This window comes from Dermacentor andersoni, chromosome 4 (genome assembly GCF_023375885.2).
Source record: "Dermacentor andersoni chromosome 4, qqDerAnde1_hic_scaffold, whole genome shotgun sequence".
Classification (NCBI taxonomy): Eukaryota; Metazoa; Arthropoda; class Arachnida; order Ixodida; family Ixodidae; genus Dermacentor; species Dermacentor andersoni.
The window spans coordinates 91,347,147-91,364,745 of NC_092817.1; the positions used below are offsets into that span (position 1 = coordinate 91,347,147).

The 17,599-nt window shown below is 46.0% G+C and overlaps 1 protein-coding gene across 7 annotated transcripts in view; it reads left to right on the top strand.

Moving 5' to 3' along the window:
• The window catches only part of egg (SET domain bifurcated histone lysine methyltransferase eggless), a 112,639-nt gene that overhangs the window by 89,808 nt on the left and 5,232 nt on the right, over window positions 1-17,599 (top strand). For 6 of the 7 annotated variants that reach the window (XM_050183428.3, XM_055074024.2, XM_050183430.3 and 3 more), the window contains 5 exons: window positions 1,307-1,434; window positions 2,113-2,178; window positions 3,031-3,266; window positions 10,528-10,596; window positions 17,219-17,385. In XM_050183428.3, the coding sequence (XP_050039385.1) occupies window positions 1,307-1,434; window positions 2,113-2,178; window positions 3,031-3,266; window positions 10,528-10,596; window positions 17,219-17,385 (666 nt within the window). The remainder of the gene's footprint in view (window positions 1-1,306; window positions 1,435-2,112; window positions 2,179-3,030; window positions 3,267-10,527; window positions 10,597-17,218; window positions 17,386-17,599) is intronic. The other variant, XM_055074023.1, reaches the window with a different exon arrangement.

A 17,599-nucleotide genomic window follows, 5' to 3' on the forward strand; every position in this document is an offset into this window, starting at 1 on the left:
CACCGAACACCATGTGGCCAAACACAAATAGCTACGGCTGGCTATGGCTTCCAGTGGATCAGCATGTGAGAGCGCTGGTGCGAGGCTGAGAGATAGAAGTGACGATGGTGGTGGCTTTGATTAATGCTGTTTTGAACCTGCGGTCATGGTAAGAAGTCAGAAAAATCAAACTGCAAGCAGCATCTGAAATTTCGCATGTCCTTATTCATTGGCTCTGTAGCGTATGTGGCAGTGCTTCAAAGGCGTCTTTATTATTGGGTATGTCTGAAAAATCGGTTGTTAAATGTATTTATCATATTAGGTATGTATAATTTCAAATATGAGCACTTTTCTTGTGCTAGTGAAAGATAGTGAGATCCAAGAAAGAGGGGGAGAGGGGAAGGATGCTTTAAAAGCCACTGGTCTGGCAATTGCAAACAAGCAAGCACCGCATAGATCATGCAGCGACTGTTGTGACATCAGAACATTACACCTATGTGCACTGTAAAGACAGCTGAAAATTCAAATTAAAGCCTTACATCCTTTTTCCTAGAGCAGCTAATCTCTGCTTACTAAGACTGTCGCAGGTATCGCCTACCATGTTGCTGATCGTCAGAGATCTGGGTGTATCCACTATGGTTTCTCATGGAATGCAAATCACACAAGATAAAAGGAAAGCAGGGCTTATTACACAGTTGTGACGCAGGCTGTCTGCTCTGACGTTGGAGAGAAGATGTGAGGAAAATGATCATTGGGGGTGCTGGTCAAGGCAGTTAAAGAAAGCTTTTGTTGCAGAGAGGGTAGCTAGATTCCTTGAACCATCACCTTGCAACACTTCATTTGCTTCTAACTCTGCTGTTACAATTCATTTTGAAAAATTATTTCATCAGAATGCTTCCAGGATGATTACAAGTTCCAATGTATATTAAAGATGATGAGCAAAACGTGAACAAGGTGAATGCAGGAGCCTGGCTCCTGCATTCGCCTTGTTCACGTTTTGCTCATCGTCTTGAATCTCCATCTCCCGCATTCCCCGTCTTTTCAATATATATTAAAGAATCTTACAGAACAGATTTCTGCATATGTTAACAGACAAACTGAATTGGAACTGATTTCAAATGTGGGCTAAAAAAAGCGTGCCAGTACTGCATTTCTTTAGGCTATCAGTGCTTGCTGCTGTTACAATGCATGGGGAAATTTTTAAAACAATTCCCAGCAAGGCATTCCTTACGGAGCTTGAACATATCCTCTAAAAAAGGAAAGAGTGCATGGACCTCATTTGAGGTTAGGCAGTGGATGATCGTGTATGTTTGGATGCCTTGTGCAGGATGGCAACCAGTATGGTGATGAGTACCTGGCTGAACTGGACCACATTGAAGTTGTGGAAAAACAGAAGGAGGGCTATGAAAGCGATGTCGTCCCAGCTTCAGATGACGACTCTGACAAGAGTGTAGAGTAAGTCTGAGGCACTTGCAATACAGATTATCTCCTGGGTTTATTACATTCACACTTGAAACCAAATTGTTTGGCTTGTAAGTGAGCACTGCCATACTTGTTACGAGTGTGCAGCCCGTAAACTTTGGTGTTGCAAACATTATCTTGTCAATATAGTTGTACACTTTGTGTACTTGCTTGTCTGTTTCCAAGTCACTGCATTTTTTAATTATTTATTTGTTGTCTCTCTTACTTTTCTTTCTTTCTATCTTCTTTTTTTTTTGCGAGGTGCTGTGGAATGGCACCACGTAGAATTGCTTGCAGCATCTGCTGCTAAATCTTAACGGCAAGAATGTGCAAAGGCATTTGCTTCCCATAAACGCGGAGTCTGTAAGCTACAGCAAAAGCTTAGAATTTTTTGCTGAGCTTAGTGGCCAAATTAGTCTGCAGTAGTGCCAAGTGGAGTTCAAAATATAGAATGACATGCTGTTAGGCATCCAAAATATCTGTCATCCTTATACACTGTCTATTGGGTGAGCAGGATGGTGCTGCAAAGTTGTCCAAATTATCATTTGGTGCCTGTAGCTGAAGTCATCGCAAAACATTGTCTTAGCTCTTTGCTTTCATTGAGAAATGGATTACCAGAGCTGGTTATTGCTGTGCTTACTTATTAACACACTTTGCCTTCTATGCTTTCAGTGAGGAAGAGGCGCTTGAAGGCTTATCTGATTCTGACTATGACTCTGGTGGTGCTGACATTCCTAGGTAGGTGCTGTGACCTCGTACCTTGCAGTATCATCTTAATTATCGCATGTCTTGAGCATGCAAGTGGTATCACTCTTTGAATTGCAGCAGAGGGTGAATGTTGATTTGCAGAAATATTCCTTTGCAAGGAAACAACTGTTTAAATGGCCAGTATTGTTGGGCTGCCAGTTCACACAGTTTGTTCAGACAGTGTGTCCTTGTATGTTTCTGGAAAGCTAGAGTGTACCTCTTGTGGCATATATACAATTCTCTGGGTCATTGTGAAACAGCTCTTAGTTGACATCTTGTAAACAAGCATTCATGCATTTGCTACAGTGGCTAGGGATGGTGAGTGGTGGCAGTGTTGTTCTCCTGCCGAGCACGATGTTGCAGGTGAAATTCTCGGCTGCCACTCACGTACCCCTCATGCAATTTTGAGATCCTAAACCCAATCAATAGGAAATTCCCGGGTGTCCTTAGCTAATCGCCTGAGATATGTGAAGGTGAAAACCTTGTAAAGCCTACTGTAATTCATCTTAATCTGCCTTAATCCTCATTAAACCACCTCAATCCTCTTTAATACACCTTAATCCTGCATCATTGAAATTAATCCACCCTAATCCACCTTTACCCAACACTAATAAATCATTAACTTTGGTTAATGCTTTGGTTCGCTTCTGGCTTTCCTTGGGTCACATGATATTTTCTGTACTTCACAACACGTCCTTGAAACACGTCCTTGAAACATAGAGAGCTAAGGCTTTCGCTTTAATCAATCAGTCAGTCAGTCAGTACCAATGTGACACATCTCTGTAGTAGATATTTCTTAATGCAGTGTTCCATGTGTGTTACATTTGTTTTGTATCACTCCAGGAAACAAAGTACAAGGGTACAAAAACAGAGGGTGCCACTGGCAGAGGACTCTTCCGACAGCAAGGCAAATGATGACGAAGACAGCACAAGTAACGATGAAGTGCAGAACGTGAATGGCATCAAGAAAGAAGAGAATGCAAAGAGCAAAGCAAGTAAGAAGAACTCATCTGAGAAGTCTGGAGACGACGATTCGTGTGACTCGAAGAGCACAGAAGACAAGCCATCTGATGCAGCAGGTTTGTGCAGCAAACCATTCTTCTAACGGACATGCTCTTTGTGCAAAATGACAAATGGTAGATGTGTGTGATCATTTTCAGTTAATTCATATTACCAGTTATCAGTGTGATATATGCAGGTTTGTGTTTTCTCAAAGTTCTGAGATGCTTTGGGGGAAGCCCTAAGAAACGTTTTTGCAAAGGGAAGAGGAAAAAAAAGGGCTCGCCATGGTAACTTGTTGACTATTCCATTCTCCTGCTGAGCATGTGGTAACAGGTTCGGTTAACCCTACTGGCTGTATTCCGATACGACTGGAACGCAAAGGCACTTGTACACTACTTAAGTTTATGTGCACATTATTAATGAACTCCAGGTGGTTACAGTTAACCAGAAACCCTTCGTTGCAATGCCTCTCATCGCCCCTGTGTTACATTTTCACATTAAGACCAATTGATGGGCAAACTTCTGCAGAAATATTTGAGCAATGTTGCAGTAGACTTCCTTTAACTCGACTCCAGTTAATTCGATTCCAACCAATGTTCCTAACCAGCGCCTATGGGACCAAACTTTTGTTATTTCAATCCTAAAATTAGCTTTTATCAGCATGCACACACCTGACCCCTATGGTCAACACAATAGTTGCAACCTCTTTAGCAGCAGTGCATGTCTTGGTGGAGCTTAATGGACACTGAACCCACGCTAGTCCTTATTGAAAATGCTCATCTTCGACCTGCCCTAGAAAGATTTCCAAGCAAAAATGGTGGCTCATAATGAAGGATTACAGTATTTACCTGATACTAATGTGCGCCTTTCTTTCCCTAGGAAATTAGTCTGAAAATTGCCTGTGCATAGCAATTGTATATGAAACCAAAACCGCATGCGCAACAGCCTATCATCAGAGCCAGCCTAGTCAGCATCATCACCATTGTCATCACAAAGTGGCAGCAGTATTAGTTCTCATGTAGCGTGACGATGATGATATGCCTCCTTCAGTCACTACTTGGAAAAAACTCATTCAAAAGATACCATATTTACACGATTGTAAGTCGACCACTTTTTTGAAATTTGAAAGTCTGAAGTTGGGGGGTCGACTTACAATCGAAACCAAAACATGGCCCCGCCAAAAAAGCGAGACCAACGGGAGCTGCAACGTAGTTACAATTTTATGTTTGCTCTATGGCCCTACCCGCATCTTTTCGCTATCCCGCGTGCTTGTTCGCTTTTCGGAAGGGTTTTTCAACATTTTTGAGAGTATTACAGTGCACGCAACACTCATGGGGAGGGTGTCGATAGTTGATGGAAGCGCCGCTGTTCCCATTTGCGGCGGCACCCTCAGAATGGCGGCGCTTGCGGGGAGTATCGGTAGTTCATGGAAGAGCCGACACCGCTCGCGGGTTTCTCCGTTTCTCTTTCTCTGTTGAAAGGCCTTGGCATTGGTTTGACGCGTTTCACTTGACTGCCGGCTACGTGCTACTTCTACGCTTCCCCAGTCGTCATGAGTGCTCCAGGCCCACTAATCTTTTGGCACTCGTTCACAGCAGCATTCAAGAGGGCTGCCATCCTTTACGCCGAAGAAACAAATCACTGCGCAGCGGGCTGCAATTTCGATGTTTCTGAACGGGTGGTGCGAGAGTGGCGACTGCAGCGAAGCGAAATTTTCGCCTGTGATGGCAAGTGAGAAATTTCCCACGTGCCGAAGTCTGGATGCTTTCTGGAGCTGTAGGCTAACTTGCGGCGTACGTTGCTGAAATGTGTGATCGGTCTCTGCCAGTGAAGTGGGACATGGTCATGAAACAAGCCCGGACCTTCGCCTTTTAAGGCCCTGCTCCGCCGTGAGTACAACGAGTGGCTGGCGGCAGAAGACCGCGAAATTACGCCAACCGGACCTGTCAAAAGAGCCTCCCTGACGGCTCCGTGTGGTTGGGTGCATTCGGCGTGGGCTGCTGTTCCACAAGATGTCGTGGTGCGGTCGTTTGCCAAATGTGAAATTTTGCTGGACGACGACGCGCTGTGGGACCGCAGCAACGATGACGATGGCAGCGCTAGTGAAGACGAGTAGTCCAGTGACCATGTCAGTTACTAATAAATTTTCATTATCGAATGCGCCCTCGGGTATGCTCCTTTTTTTTTTTCCTGTCACGCGATATGGGGGGGTCGACTTACATTTGAGTTGACTTACAATCGTGTAAATACGGTAGGTTATTTTACATGATATGTTAGTGACAGCTAATTGCATCATGTTATTGGCGTTTCAGAAAATTGCGATGCATCGCAGGATGAGCTGTGTGGTTAATCTAGGCATTGGCCACCATCCCGTTTGAGAATGTTGCAAAGTCATTTGATATATTCAGAATATCAAACACGCAATGGACCATATGGAGAACATGGTGTGGTTCATAGACAGCAATAAAGTGCTGTTTGAGAGTGACGTTGATGGACATCAGGTGCAAATAGTAAATATTTGCTTTGTATAAGCAAAGTTTGCTGGTTTCATCCTTTCATTAGTGCCAGAATAGGGGCATGCTACACCTTTCTTGCTAAAAAATGGGGGCACGTTATATTTATACTTTGTTTACGAGCTTTAATGTCATATCTACGTTATTTTCCTACTTCGAACACAAAAAAAGTGGGTGCTCCTTCGATTGAGGGGCGCCTTAGAAATGAGAAACTGCTGCTAAATTAATCAGCGGTGTGTATTGCCGTTTTTCTGCCTCTTATTTAATTCGACTTGCCAGGTAATTTGATCAGTTTCGTTGGAGTCTCATCTGGGTCAAATTAATGGATGTTATCGTATTTACTTGCATAATGAACATACTTTTTTTCCCGAAAAAACATGCGCAAAGTTGGGGGTGCGTTCATTATGCGGTGTAAGATTCTTTGAGAATCTTTTTTTGGTGGCCACCTCTAAAATAAAAGTTGGTTTTGCCTGAAATGCTAACCATCAATTGCAATGGCAAATGTGTACACAGCTATACGAAGTAAGGATGGTAGTTTTATCGGCTGTATAAACTTGCAAACATTCGCTTACTGGGTAAATTAATAAGCATGGTGGCAGCGTGCACAGACAAACATGAACACATTGCACTCAATGACCGTGGCCACCCTCTGTCAAAACGCTGACGTTGGGAAGCGCGGCAGCAGCAACGAGCGATGTGATCTGTGTGCTGTGTATCGCTTCAGCGCAAACTGAGCAGCGAGAGTGCGTCACGTACACAGGTATGAGCCACTGCCGCCGCACCTAGGCTCGGCTCTCAACGCAGATCGCTTTCACGATAGGGCGTACCGCAGCTGCGCAACGTGCAGTTGCTGCCGAAATAACCCGCCCCCCCCATCCGTCAACCCCTCCCCCCGGCGCCATGCGTGTGATGGAAGACGGCGTGTTTCCTTCCCAATTTACTCACTTGTATGCGGGAGATTGAGCCGCGATCAGCGGCGCCCCTCAGGTGTGGTCGTGCAGCACGCAGTTGCTGCCAGAGTACAACGCCGCCGCCCCTCCCAACGTTAATAGACTAGCTTCAGTTTTAAAACTCGGCGCCGTTGTGCGGAACCGCCACCCGCCCGCGCGTTCGTGGCGCTGCAGTCGCGCCTGGCTTCACTTCCTCACTAGCCGGCTACGCGGGCGGGCCGGACTAAGCACGCGGTGCAGCGTTGGTATATTCTGTGGTTCGTTGTTGACAGCGAATTTCACCAAGCATGTCATCTGTGGAACTGTAGCCTTCGCCGAGTTTCTTAAGAATATCAGCAGACGATGCCGACGTGCTGCGTACCTGGCTGCATAGGCCGCTATCGGAACAATGTCGACAGTTCGGCGCACCACTTTTTCTGTGCTTCCAGCAACCACGCTTCGCTCGGCGTGGAACAGAGCGATTCCTCGTGCCGAGCGGAAACTTTCTGCGAAATCCACGGCACGCGCTCGTGCCACTGCTCCCGCGTTCGTCGTCGTCTTCCACAGCTAGCTGCGTGGCCGTTCATCTTTCCAGCGTAGAATTTCACTTCACTTCTGTCGTCGTAATGGGGAGGCCGCGTTTACGGGGGTATCAGCCATTGCTTAAGGGAGTATGAGCCACTCATGGTCTTACGTAACGGAAAGATTTAATTTTGAAGAAATTTAATTTCGAAGAATCACAAGCTGCAAATTGCAGGCGAAGGCTGCTAACCACGCCGCCGAGCAAACTCGAGACATCGAACGCAAGCGACAACTGCGGACTGCGGGCATACCGTCAGTGGCGTCGTTCTCTCCGTCGCAGCCGATTGTGTGTGTAACCTCATAACTGAGAAATGCTTTAATGAGTCCTCGGGATTAACCCAGTGATAAACACAGGGGCCGCACGTTTCAGCTTCGCTGATTAAGCATCCTCACAGAATGAACAATCCGACTTTTTTTTTTTTTTTGTGGCTTGTGTGTCCAAAGACCGACTTCATCTTTCTTTTTGTAGCGCTTCTTTGGCGTGGTGAGAAGCTTCGGTGGGGATGAAGATTCTCCTACAATCACGCACTTTGGCCAGATATTCAGGCTCGTGAGCCTAAACTGCGCGAAACGTTACGACGACAGCAAGAAACACTCGACATTTAGAAACGCAGCTTCTGCGCTTCGCTGTATGCGTTTCTTCCTTTCGTGCAGTTTACCCTTCTTTCAGTATTATTTCGGACAAGGGAGAACGCCAGCGAGCGTGGAACACGCGCAAACTGCCCGTCCGCACGAGCTCAAGGCTGTGACGAGGCGTCTGCAGTGGGGCCCGATGGAACTGCGTTGCCATCTGGCGGCTGTCACAGAAGTGGCGACAGCGGCTGTAAGCGCGCGCGCGGGGAGTTTTACAAATGAAGCTAGTCTAGTAACGTTGGCCCCTCCCTCCTTCCTGGGGTCTTCTGCACGATGAAAGATGGCGTAGTTCCTCTTCGTGTTTCTGCCTTGCGCGCACGAGATTGAGCAGCGATCATCGGCTTCCCTCACATACTTTCACTCGCACCTACAGCACGCAACGCGCGGTGATGGCAGCGGCAAAAATTCGCCTGGAGTGTCGATATAGCTGCTGTCCCAATAAAATAGGCGACGTGCAGTACGATTTGGTGTCCGATGCGGCGTTCAACACGATTGTACCCGCTAGATGCCATATCAGACGCCGAATCGTGTCGCGTGTCTTACTTGATGGCACCAAGTTCAGGGTGCGATCATTATACAAGGAAAAGAAAAGAAACTCACTTGATTGGAAAAGTGGGGACTGCATTTATTGGGCGAGTGTGCTCATTATGCGAGTAAATACGGTATCTGTATTACAATAGAATCTCGTTACAATGAACTTCGTGGGACCGCTGAAATTAATTCGTTAATTTGAATTATCGTAGTACCGAAAAACCAATATTTTCATGTCAGTAATGTAACACAACAATGAAAATTACATACCTTTGCAGTAGATGCGCACGTTCATGCGTAAATAATGAACGAGAACGCTGGGCACAGTTACAGTTTAGCTACAATTTATTGCTTGAAGAAGTCTGTAATCTTCTTGTGAGTAGAAGCAAGCGTTGCAGGACGAACGCCTCTACATCCGCGACCTTCCTCTGAACGTCATCGGGGACATCTTTACAGCGCCTGAGGAATGATCGCATCTGTTCTAGAAAAACTAAAACATCCGAGCTGGAAACAGTCTCTTCCTCTTTGTGTGTTGATCCAGTGTCGGCATCGTCTTCATCACTATTGCAATCTTCTTGCTCATGCACTTTATTCACTATGTCTTCGTTGGTGAGCTCCTCGGATGTAGCCGCCGCACTGTCATTGTCAATGTAATCATCGAAGGTCACCACGGTGTCGACGGGGAGCTTCTCGGTAAGCTCATTTCACAGTTCTGGGTTGAGCTCCTCTGTGTCCTCGCAGTCTTGTGGCGTAGGTGGAGCCTTTTTGGCATCTGCTGCCTTTTCTTCGCCACAAGCAACCTGCCACGCAATGCCATTCGTTTGCCGGAAGTAGTAAAGCCATCTGGCAGTTGCATCGAAACTGGAGATGTCCAAGGTGGCCGCAAACTGTGGCGCCTTCGCTTGAATAATCGGGCCTGACAAGAGCACATCATTTTGTCTGGCATCCTTAAGCCATGTGAGGACGTCGTCGTCGACGTTCTGGTAGTTGCCAAGCCGCAAGCGTTTTCTTGAGGGAGCCAGCTGTGACTCTCGATGCAATTTCATGATCTTTTCCCAATCCTTGAGCATTGTTGCCATTGTTGACGGCGGAATATAATGCTCCCTGCACAGGTCGACTTGCTTTCTTCCAGCATTCAGCTGCGTCAAAATGCCCATTTTTTCTTTGAGTGAAAACTGGCGTTGCTTTTTTTTAACGTGGGGGCCAGGAGAACTCATTGTCAGCAAAGCCACGCTAGGCCTACGATGACGCCTATGGTGACGCCTATGGTGACGCCAGGCCTACGACGTAGTAGGAGTGTCCGAACATGACCATACGCAACGCTCACGCTGATGCTGCTGGGGCTGTACCCGTTGAAACGGGTTCCCCAGCGCATGGCTGCTGCTGCTGCGGATGATGATGATAGGTGTAAGCCTCAGCGATTCGGTACCGAAACTTCAACAGAACTTCGTAATAACGAAACATCTTGGTGATTACGGGATTAAATTACGTTCTTTGTTCTGAAATATTCGGTAATCTGAAATTTGTAGTACTGAAAGTTTTTGCATTGATAATATAGGCATTTTGGGGGGATTAAAAAGAATTTGTAAATCTGAAAAGTTCGTTAATGTGGTGTTCATAGTAACGAGATTTTACTGTATTATTTTGATTGTTTTATACAAGCAAGGTCAATGCTGCCGATGCACACTTCGAAAACTTCTTAAAGTACATTAGACTGTCTTTAGCAGACAATCTGTTAAGCCAAATTTACGCATCCAGCATGTTTGCCAAGCCAGGTATTAAGTGCGCCTCCTCCCTGCTTTTATATGCTGTCGGTTCACCCATGTTTGAAAAAGCATAAATGTGCTTACTGATTAGTTCTTCAGGCACTGAGACGTTGAGGAGCTTTTGTGCTGTTGCCATGTGCCACTGAATGTGATTACAGTTGAACTTTGTTTAAATGAAGTTGCATTTGGCAGTAATATACCTCCAAATGTCTGATATTCATTATAAGCACATGCGTCTGTAACAGAAAAAAAAATTCAAGCATTTTGATTTATTTTAGATTCTTTTTCGTTATATCCAATGTTTCTTTATGTTGAGGTTCTCCTGTAGTAGGGTATGCCAAGTATACTGACTGAACCACAACATTACTGTTTCATTTTCTCCAGGTGAGGAGAGTCAGTCGAGCACAAAGTCTGAGAATAGAAAGCCAACAAAGAAGCAAAAAAAACAGACAGGTGAGTTTTGAAGGGGCCCTGAACCACTTTTTATTGATGTGGAGAAAGGCATTCGAATTTATGAGAGGATTTTTCAGAAATACTTTACCACAAAAAGTTATTTAATGTGTTCAGCAGAAGTGGAGTTACTGGCAATCAAACATGCCCTTTGCGGTGCTTCCACTCCTTCTTCAGTGCCTTGCATTGCAAAGGCTATGGCAAAGCGGGGCGTGCCCACAACGCTCCGCCTATGAAACATCACTGTGGCACGCAGTTCAAATTTGATTTTGTCTGCAGAAGTAAATGCCACTACTTCTGATTTTGGCACCTATGACACGCCAAGCGTAAGCCAAACGCGGTTGTCCTCAGCGAGCTGCACTGTGCTTAGCCAGTGGACTCGTTGCGGCAGCCTGTGGCAGCCGTGGTATCTATGCTACATAGCAGACCGCAGCTACATCCAGCTGTAACGTGTAGGCACAGCGTTTGCTTTGCGCACGACAGGGCACGACAGGGCTTGAGTGTGTGCTCACACTCGTATGCTCCAGTCTGACTGACACTAGCGTGCTGACACTAGCGTGTTACCCAGTGCTATGTGGTGTGTATCGGCTTTTTCCTTCACCGGCTTGACCGATGGGTAGTAGCCACGTCCAACTTGTGCATTTTTGAAACGCTATCACGAAGTCTGCCAACGCATCTAATCAGGAGCGGCGAAAAGTGAGCATGTGCTGGCAAGTCTGCGTGTGGACTGACCTTGAGTTTGCCATGGTTTGAGGCTAGTTGAGCATTCAAAACTACCTAGTCGAAATTAGCGAGACCCAACAGCTATGACACCGATAAGCAGGGTGGCCAAAGTTTAAGTCTTCTGCGTGCGGCCGCAGCCGAGTGTGACCAGATGATAGTCGGCTTCTTCTGGAAGTACGTAACTATTGAAATTCGAAAGCATATTTTTGTTTACTTCAGCCTGTTTATTAGACATCGTCAATAAATGTACAGTCAAATCTTGATATAGTAAATTATACGGGACTGCCGACAATCGTTCATTATTTTGAAATGTTGTAATGAAAAACTTTCAGTTATAAGCCAGTGGTCAAACCTTGCAGTCTGCCATGTTTGAACCACATGAGAACAGCTTGGTCAGCATTTTGAAAGTTTCCCAGCTGCAGCCGTTTCCTCTAGGAGCAAGTTGCGACTCTTGGCGAAGTTTGACAATTTTGTCTCGGTCTTTCAAAATGGTCGCGACGGTTAGTGGGGCAATGCCACGCTGTCTGCAGAGGTTGATTTGCTTTTTCCAAGGGTCGATTTCTTGCAGTACGTTCGAAATAATTCAAGTGTGGTTATCACTTCGATAAATCATGTTTCAACTGTTTTCTGAAATATGCCGCATATTGAAATTCGTAGTTCTGAAATATTTTTACATTGAAAACATAAGCAGTCTGGTGGGGATTCTTGAAATATTTGTAAATTTGAGAAATTCATTAATGTGGTGTTTGTAGTAATGAGATTTGACTGCACGTAGTAACAGCAGGAAGAAGCGCACTGATTCAGATACCCTTCTTGATTGACATCAGCTATTGGCCAATAGCAGCCGTGTATGGGAATCTGGTACATTATGAAATAAAGTGCCGAGAAAAGACTGAGGAGCAGGCTTCTGCTGAAAAGAGAGCGTTTGAGAGAAAGGTGACTCTTGTAAGCTCCACGTGCCGCGCACGACTGAAAAACTTGGCTGAGATGCTCACAGCAGCGTATGCTATCTGCGGACTATGTTTTTTCACCAAGCCCGAGGAGTCGTTCAGGACCATTTTAATGAAAGCAAATGTAGAACAGTTAACATACATGCTGGCTTAAGGACCTGCTTCTTTTTATTTCACGTGTCTACTATTACATTACATTCATGAAAGTATTCATGAAACATTTAATAAATGAATTATATATACATTATCATAGCTTACTGTTGCTATTCCACAGCATGTTTGCTACATCATGTGCATGGTCAGTTTGTGCCTGTAAGATTCAGTTATGGCAATGGTAAGGGTATACTAAAAGCATCTTAGTATACAGTAGAACCTCGTTGATACGGTCCGTTACGTATGTTTTCCTGGCACCAACGTTCGCAATCGAGAACACAAAAAATGACCCAATAGAGTTACGCTCTTTTTTTGCCGGTTCATACGTTCCCAGAACACATGATTTTTCGCCACCGACGTTCAGTACTTCGTTAAACTGCGATCGTATGATACGTTTTCTGGCCGCTAGATCCCATGTAAACAAAAAAAAAAGAGCGCGAGGCGCACGATCGAGAACAGTATATATAGGTGCCTGACGTGGCAGCTTCACTGTGATACTCCCCCGCCGGTCTCATTTGAAAATGCCGGCGTGCACTCCATTTTGCATTTCTGTGCCAGCAAATCTCCGGGGTCGTCGCACGTGGCATTCACAGCTATCACCGCCAATCCTATTGCGATAAGAATCTTCGCCTATTTGTTTCGCAGCGCGTGGTGCCGTTGGAAGTTATAGTGCACCCTTTTAATAGGTGATAAAATAAATGCCACGCTGTTGCCTGCTGCAGACTGCGATTGTATACGTTTTGTGGCCACTAGATCCCATATGAAGAAAGGCGCGAGGCGCGCACGATCAAGAACAGTATATAGAACTTTTCATCGGGTAAGGAGGAAAGGGCGCGCGGCAAGCCTTTCCTCATCTCTGGCTTGTGCAGTCCGGCGTGACGCTGCTTGAAAGTATTGCTGTCACGTGCTGCGGAACGACCTCAAAATGTTTTAGGCAAGGTCGTCAGGGAGCCAATGTGTAGCCTTTTGGTGCATCGGTAACTGCAATACACGGAAATCTCTTGGGGGCTCAAACATGTGACACGCAGTATCAACCGCAGTGTGTATGTGTTGGAAACTATTTTGGGTATATCGGTTTTAATTCAATGAAGAGAACTGGCATCTCTGTATTGCTAGCATGAAATGGTAAATCTGCTCACTATTTGATCACTTTGCGTAGGGACTAAAACATAAGAGTGCTCGCTCGTGTACGGCCAACCTAAGCAATCACAAAACACCTAAGCGGCAGGCGCTATCAAATATTAGTGATACACCGGCATCGTTCTCACGCATTTCAAGTCTAGTAGACTTGAAATCGCTACTTGTCTACGCTAGCCTCCTGCATGAGGCTCATGGCGCTGCTCAACACAAGCTGTCACTGCGGTTGGTGAACCAGCATGATGCATATATAAGCTATGTGCTTTGGCATTGCCTTTTTGGTCCTGCAAAGCTCTAATATCTGAGAGGGATCACATAAAAATAATGTGACGGCTATTTTTCAGGACTGAATTCCTGTTGTAGGGTGAGTGTGCCGTAGGAACGGGACGAACACAACCGAAAAAAACAAAAAAACAATTGGTTATCTTCTCTCTTGAAAAAAGGAAAAGAAAGAAGACAAAAAAGAAAGAAACTGGCAAACGCTGCAATGTAATCTCGCATAGTCACGCCACGCAGCATTCATAGATCTATAAACATTGATGCCACATGCTTTGGCTATACGCTATATAGAACAAAGATATCTGCAATCCAGCATCTACCACTGCTCCAGGCACTCACACAGTTCGTAAACGGTCTCTTTGCTGGACAAGTACAATTCACAATGTAAGGTATGCTGTTATTACTAACCAAAACTATTTTATTCATGGGTGGAAACCTCATCCACCGAACCAGGTAGTCATGCAATGTAATCCACAGCTAACAGTTTGAACGCTTGTCAAAGTATAACAGCACAACTTCTAACACCAGCAGAAACTCTGGCCATGCCGACTTAACCACTGTAGTATGTCTCACAGAACTGTTTTCGACATAGAAGACACCACGTCATACGAAATAGACCGCACGAGTGCGAAACAAATGTCAGAAACTACCGCCTAGCATACACCTGACATAGAAGCCGGAGCGCTTGCCCAAGCCTGCATGCTGACTGCTCATAGATGGCGCCACTGCGTAGCACTATGGCGGCACCCATGAAAAAACTATAGCTACCCGTCTCAAGTGGAGACGACGGCGCGCACAGTTTCTTATTTAGGGATCAGCAAAGCCAGATCATCGCACGCCACATTCGCAGCTGTTGCCGCCACACCTATTGCGATGAGTGTCTTTACCTATCTGTTTTACAGCGCATGGTGCGTAATGCGTTGTACCATTGGTAGCATGCTGCACATTTTTAGTAGGCGATAATCCAAACGCGCCGCCATTCCCTGCTGCAGGCGGTGCGATGTGGGCAACACATTCCGCTTCGGCAGCATCCGGGGTTGCCCAACTGCTCGATATCGTTTGGCTTTCCTGTTGCCCTCTTAAAACACCATGCAATAGGAAAACAATAAAACTCGTCTCAGGCCACGGGAACACCACCAACTCGACGTGCGTTGGCATCTCGTGCCACAACGATCCACGCGACGCTTCGCATTATGCACATGTCAACAGTAGTTTAGTCTGTCAAATTTTTTAGTTGCTTCAAATCGTACATTTTCCTGGTTAGCACATTTTTTCTTGTGTTTTTTTCCAAAACGTATGAATGAGGTTCTTCTGTATATGCAAAGAGCACATACATACAGTGCCTCATGTACAAAGATACATGAGGCACTGCTAATGTTCGTAGATCACACTTTTGGCGATACTCTTGGTTTTGTGCGATGCAGTGTCCAACACTGCACTTTCAAGCAAGAACAGCATGTTTTGGCACCACAGTGCTACATTTCCATTGATATCGTATGTGTTCAACAACTGTGTAACGTGGGAGTAACACTGATAGAAAATGTTTATGCCTAGGCTTAACCTAGCATCCGGAGTCAGCAACTATCTAATGAAACTAAAGAAAGCTAGATAAATATCTTTTGTCTGCACTTCTCTATGATGTGTTTCACTTCATTTCATCATCATCATCATCACCATCATCATCATCATCATCATCATCATCATCATCAGCCTGGTTACGCCCACTGCAGGGCAAAGGCCTCTCCCATATTTCTCCAACTGCCCCGGTAATGTACCAATTGTGGCCATGTTGACCCTTCAAACTTCCTAATCTCATCTGCCCACCTAACTTTCTGTCGCCCCCTGCTACGCTTCCCTTCCCTCGGAATCCAGTCCGTTACCCTTAAAGGGACACTAAAGGTTACCAAAAACTCCAGTTAAAGTGGTAGAGCAATGTTCTAGAACGTCTAAGGCGTCAATGTAATCGCGAACAGAGCTTTAGTAACCGAGAAATTGAGGTAAATGCATGACACGATTTGAGACCCCCCAGCGACATTCCGGTACTAGCCCGATGACGAAAGCACTCCTCATAATTTGTGTTACTAATACTCAACTACTCGTATTAAAAATATCATTTCATTCGATTATAAGACGGAAAAAAATGCTACTTGTCTACGTCTATTCGATTCTAAGAAAAATAACATTTTGACGTTACCCTTCAGTAATATGGGTGTTCGAAAGGCTTCGTTTTCGCTCGACTCTGCGCGCTCGACTCTGCGCCGCGCACACTTTGGAGTTTCAGTAGTTTTGTTATCGCGTCGTGCTGTGAGGGTTCTGCTGGCTCGCGAAACTTTCATTTGGAACAAGCAGCGAGAATGCCACGTCCATGTGATGTCGTGGGAATCCCTCGTTGCTTTCCCGCTCCGGAGAGCCGGTGTCGAGGCCGCCGTCGTAGTACGCAACGGCGCCGGCAGTGCGAGCCCTCAGCAGCAGGTCGCGCTCGCCGGTGCTCAAATCGCTGAAGTTGAGCCCACCATCGCGAGCCAATCTGTCGGTGTCAGGGTCCATTGCGACGAGCGTCGAAATTTGCGTCATAGAATAAAGTACCAGCTTATGGGCGTCTTGCGCTGGAGTTTGAGGTATAGTAGCGGCGCCTGGTGGCAGTGTGGGAAACGACATCTGGTTCGTGCCAGCTTGGGTCGTATTGAGCCCTGGCTGTGGCGAAGCACGTTTCTAGGCAGAGTTTTGCGTCGATTTGCACTTTTTTCTGCCCTGTTGCGAGTGCGAAAAGGCTCGTCACTTCTCACAGACCACCACGCCGACCACGCTGCGAGCTCGCCGCAGCCTATAGTTTAACGAAAACGGACTCTCCGTGTGCCGTGGGACGTAATTCGTTTCTCTTTCCGCTAGCCACCATACTCCCGCTTTCGCTCTGCTGTCGGCTCTGTCTTGGCTCTGTTTCTGGCCGCGCGTTTGCGTTTTGCGCAGAAAAGCCGTAGCGCCGTCTGCGGACGCTGTTCTACTCACCGATGGCGCAACGTCACTATGAGACCATGATGTCAGTACTCCTCGATCGGAGGGCGGGCGATTTGAACTGCGCTAGAGGTACGCGGACGCTTCAGAACACATTTTCTCTTAAAATAAGTCTCTCCTTGGCACGAAACAAGCGTTTCGAGGTTTCTGTGATGGTATTTCAACAGTCCACGTTGACTTAATAGTAACCTTTAGTGTCCCTTTAATGACCATCGGTTATCTTCCCTCCTCATTACATGTCCTGCCCATGCCCATTTCTTTTTCTTGATTTCAACTAAGATGTCATTAACGCGCGTTTGTTCCCTCACCCAATCATTTAAATTCCTTTAAATTGTCTTACTTAGTTTTGGTGTCTCTTATCTTGACATCAGGCAACAAAGGCAGCACTGCCAAGCCTACTGTGGGACCTCTGGACGGTCCTGGCAGCGGCGGAGAGTCTCATCCTATAAAGCTACCATCAACACGCAGCTTCTTCAATGAGGAGTTCTGCTACATCATGGATGCTAAAAATTGTGGCAACATAGGCCGCTACCTAAACGTGAGTTGAATGAGGGGCTCATGTCTATAATTTAATTCTTGATCAATCACGTGCTGGCACTGAACATGGTGAAAAGAAACGGCAGGCCGCCACGCTTGCTGTCAGCTCTGTATTCACATCTTGTAGCATTTCTGCTGCCCATCCTGTCTACATAGTTGATGTGGCAATTTCAGTGGATTTTCTACAACAGCGAGGGCGTTTCTGCGTGGGACTG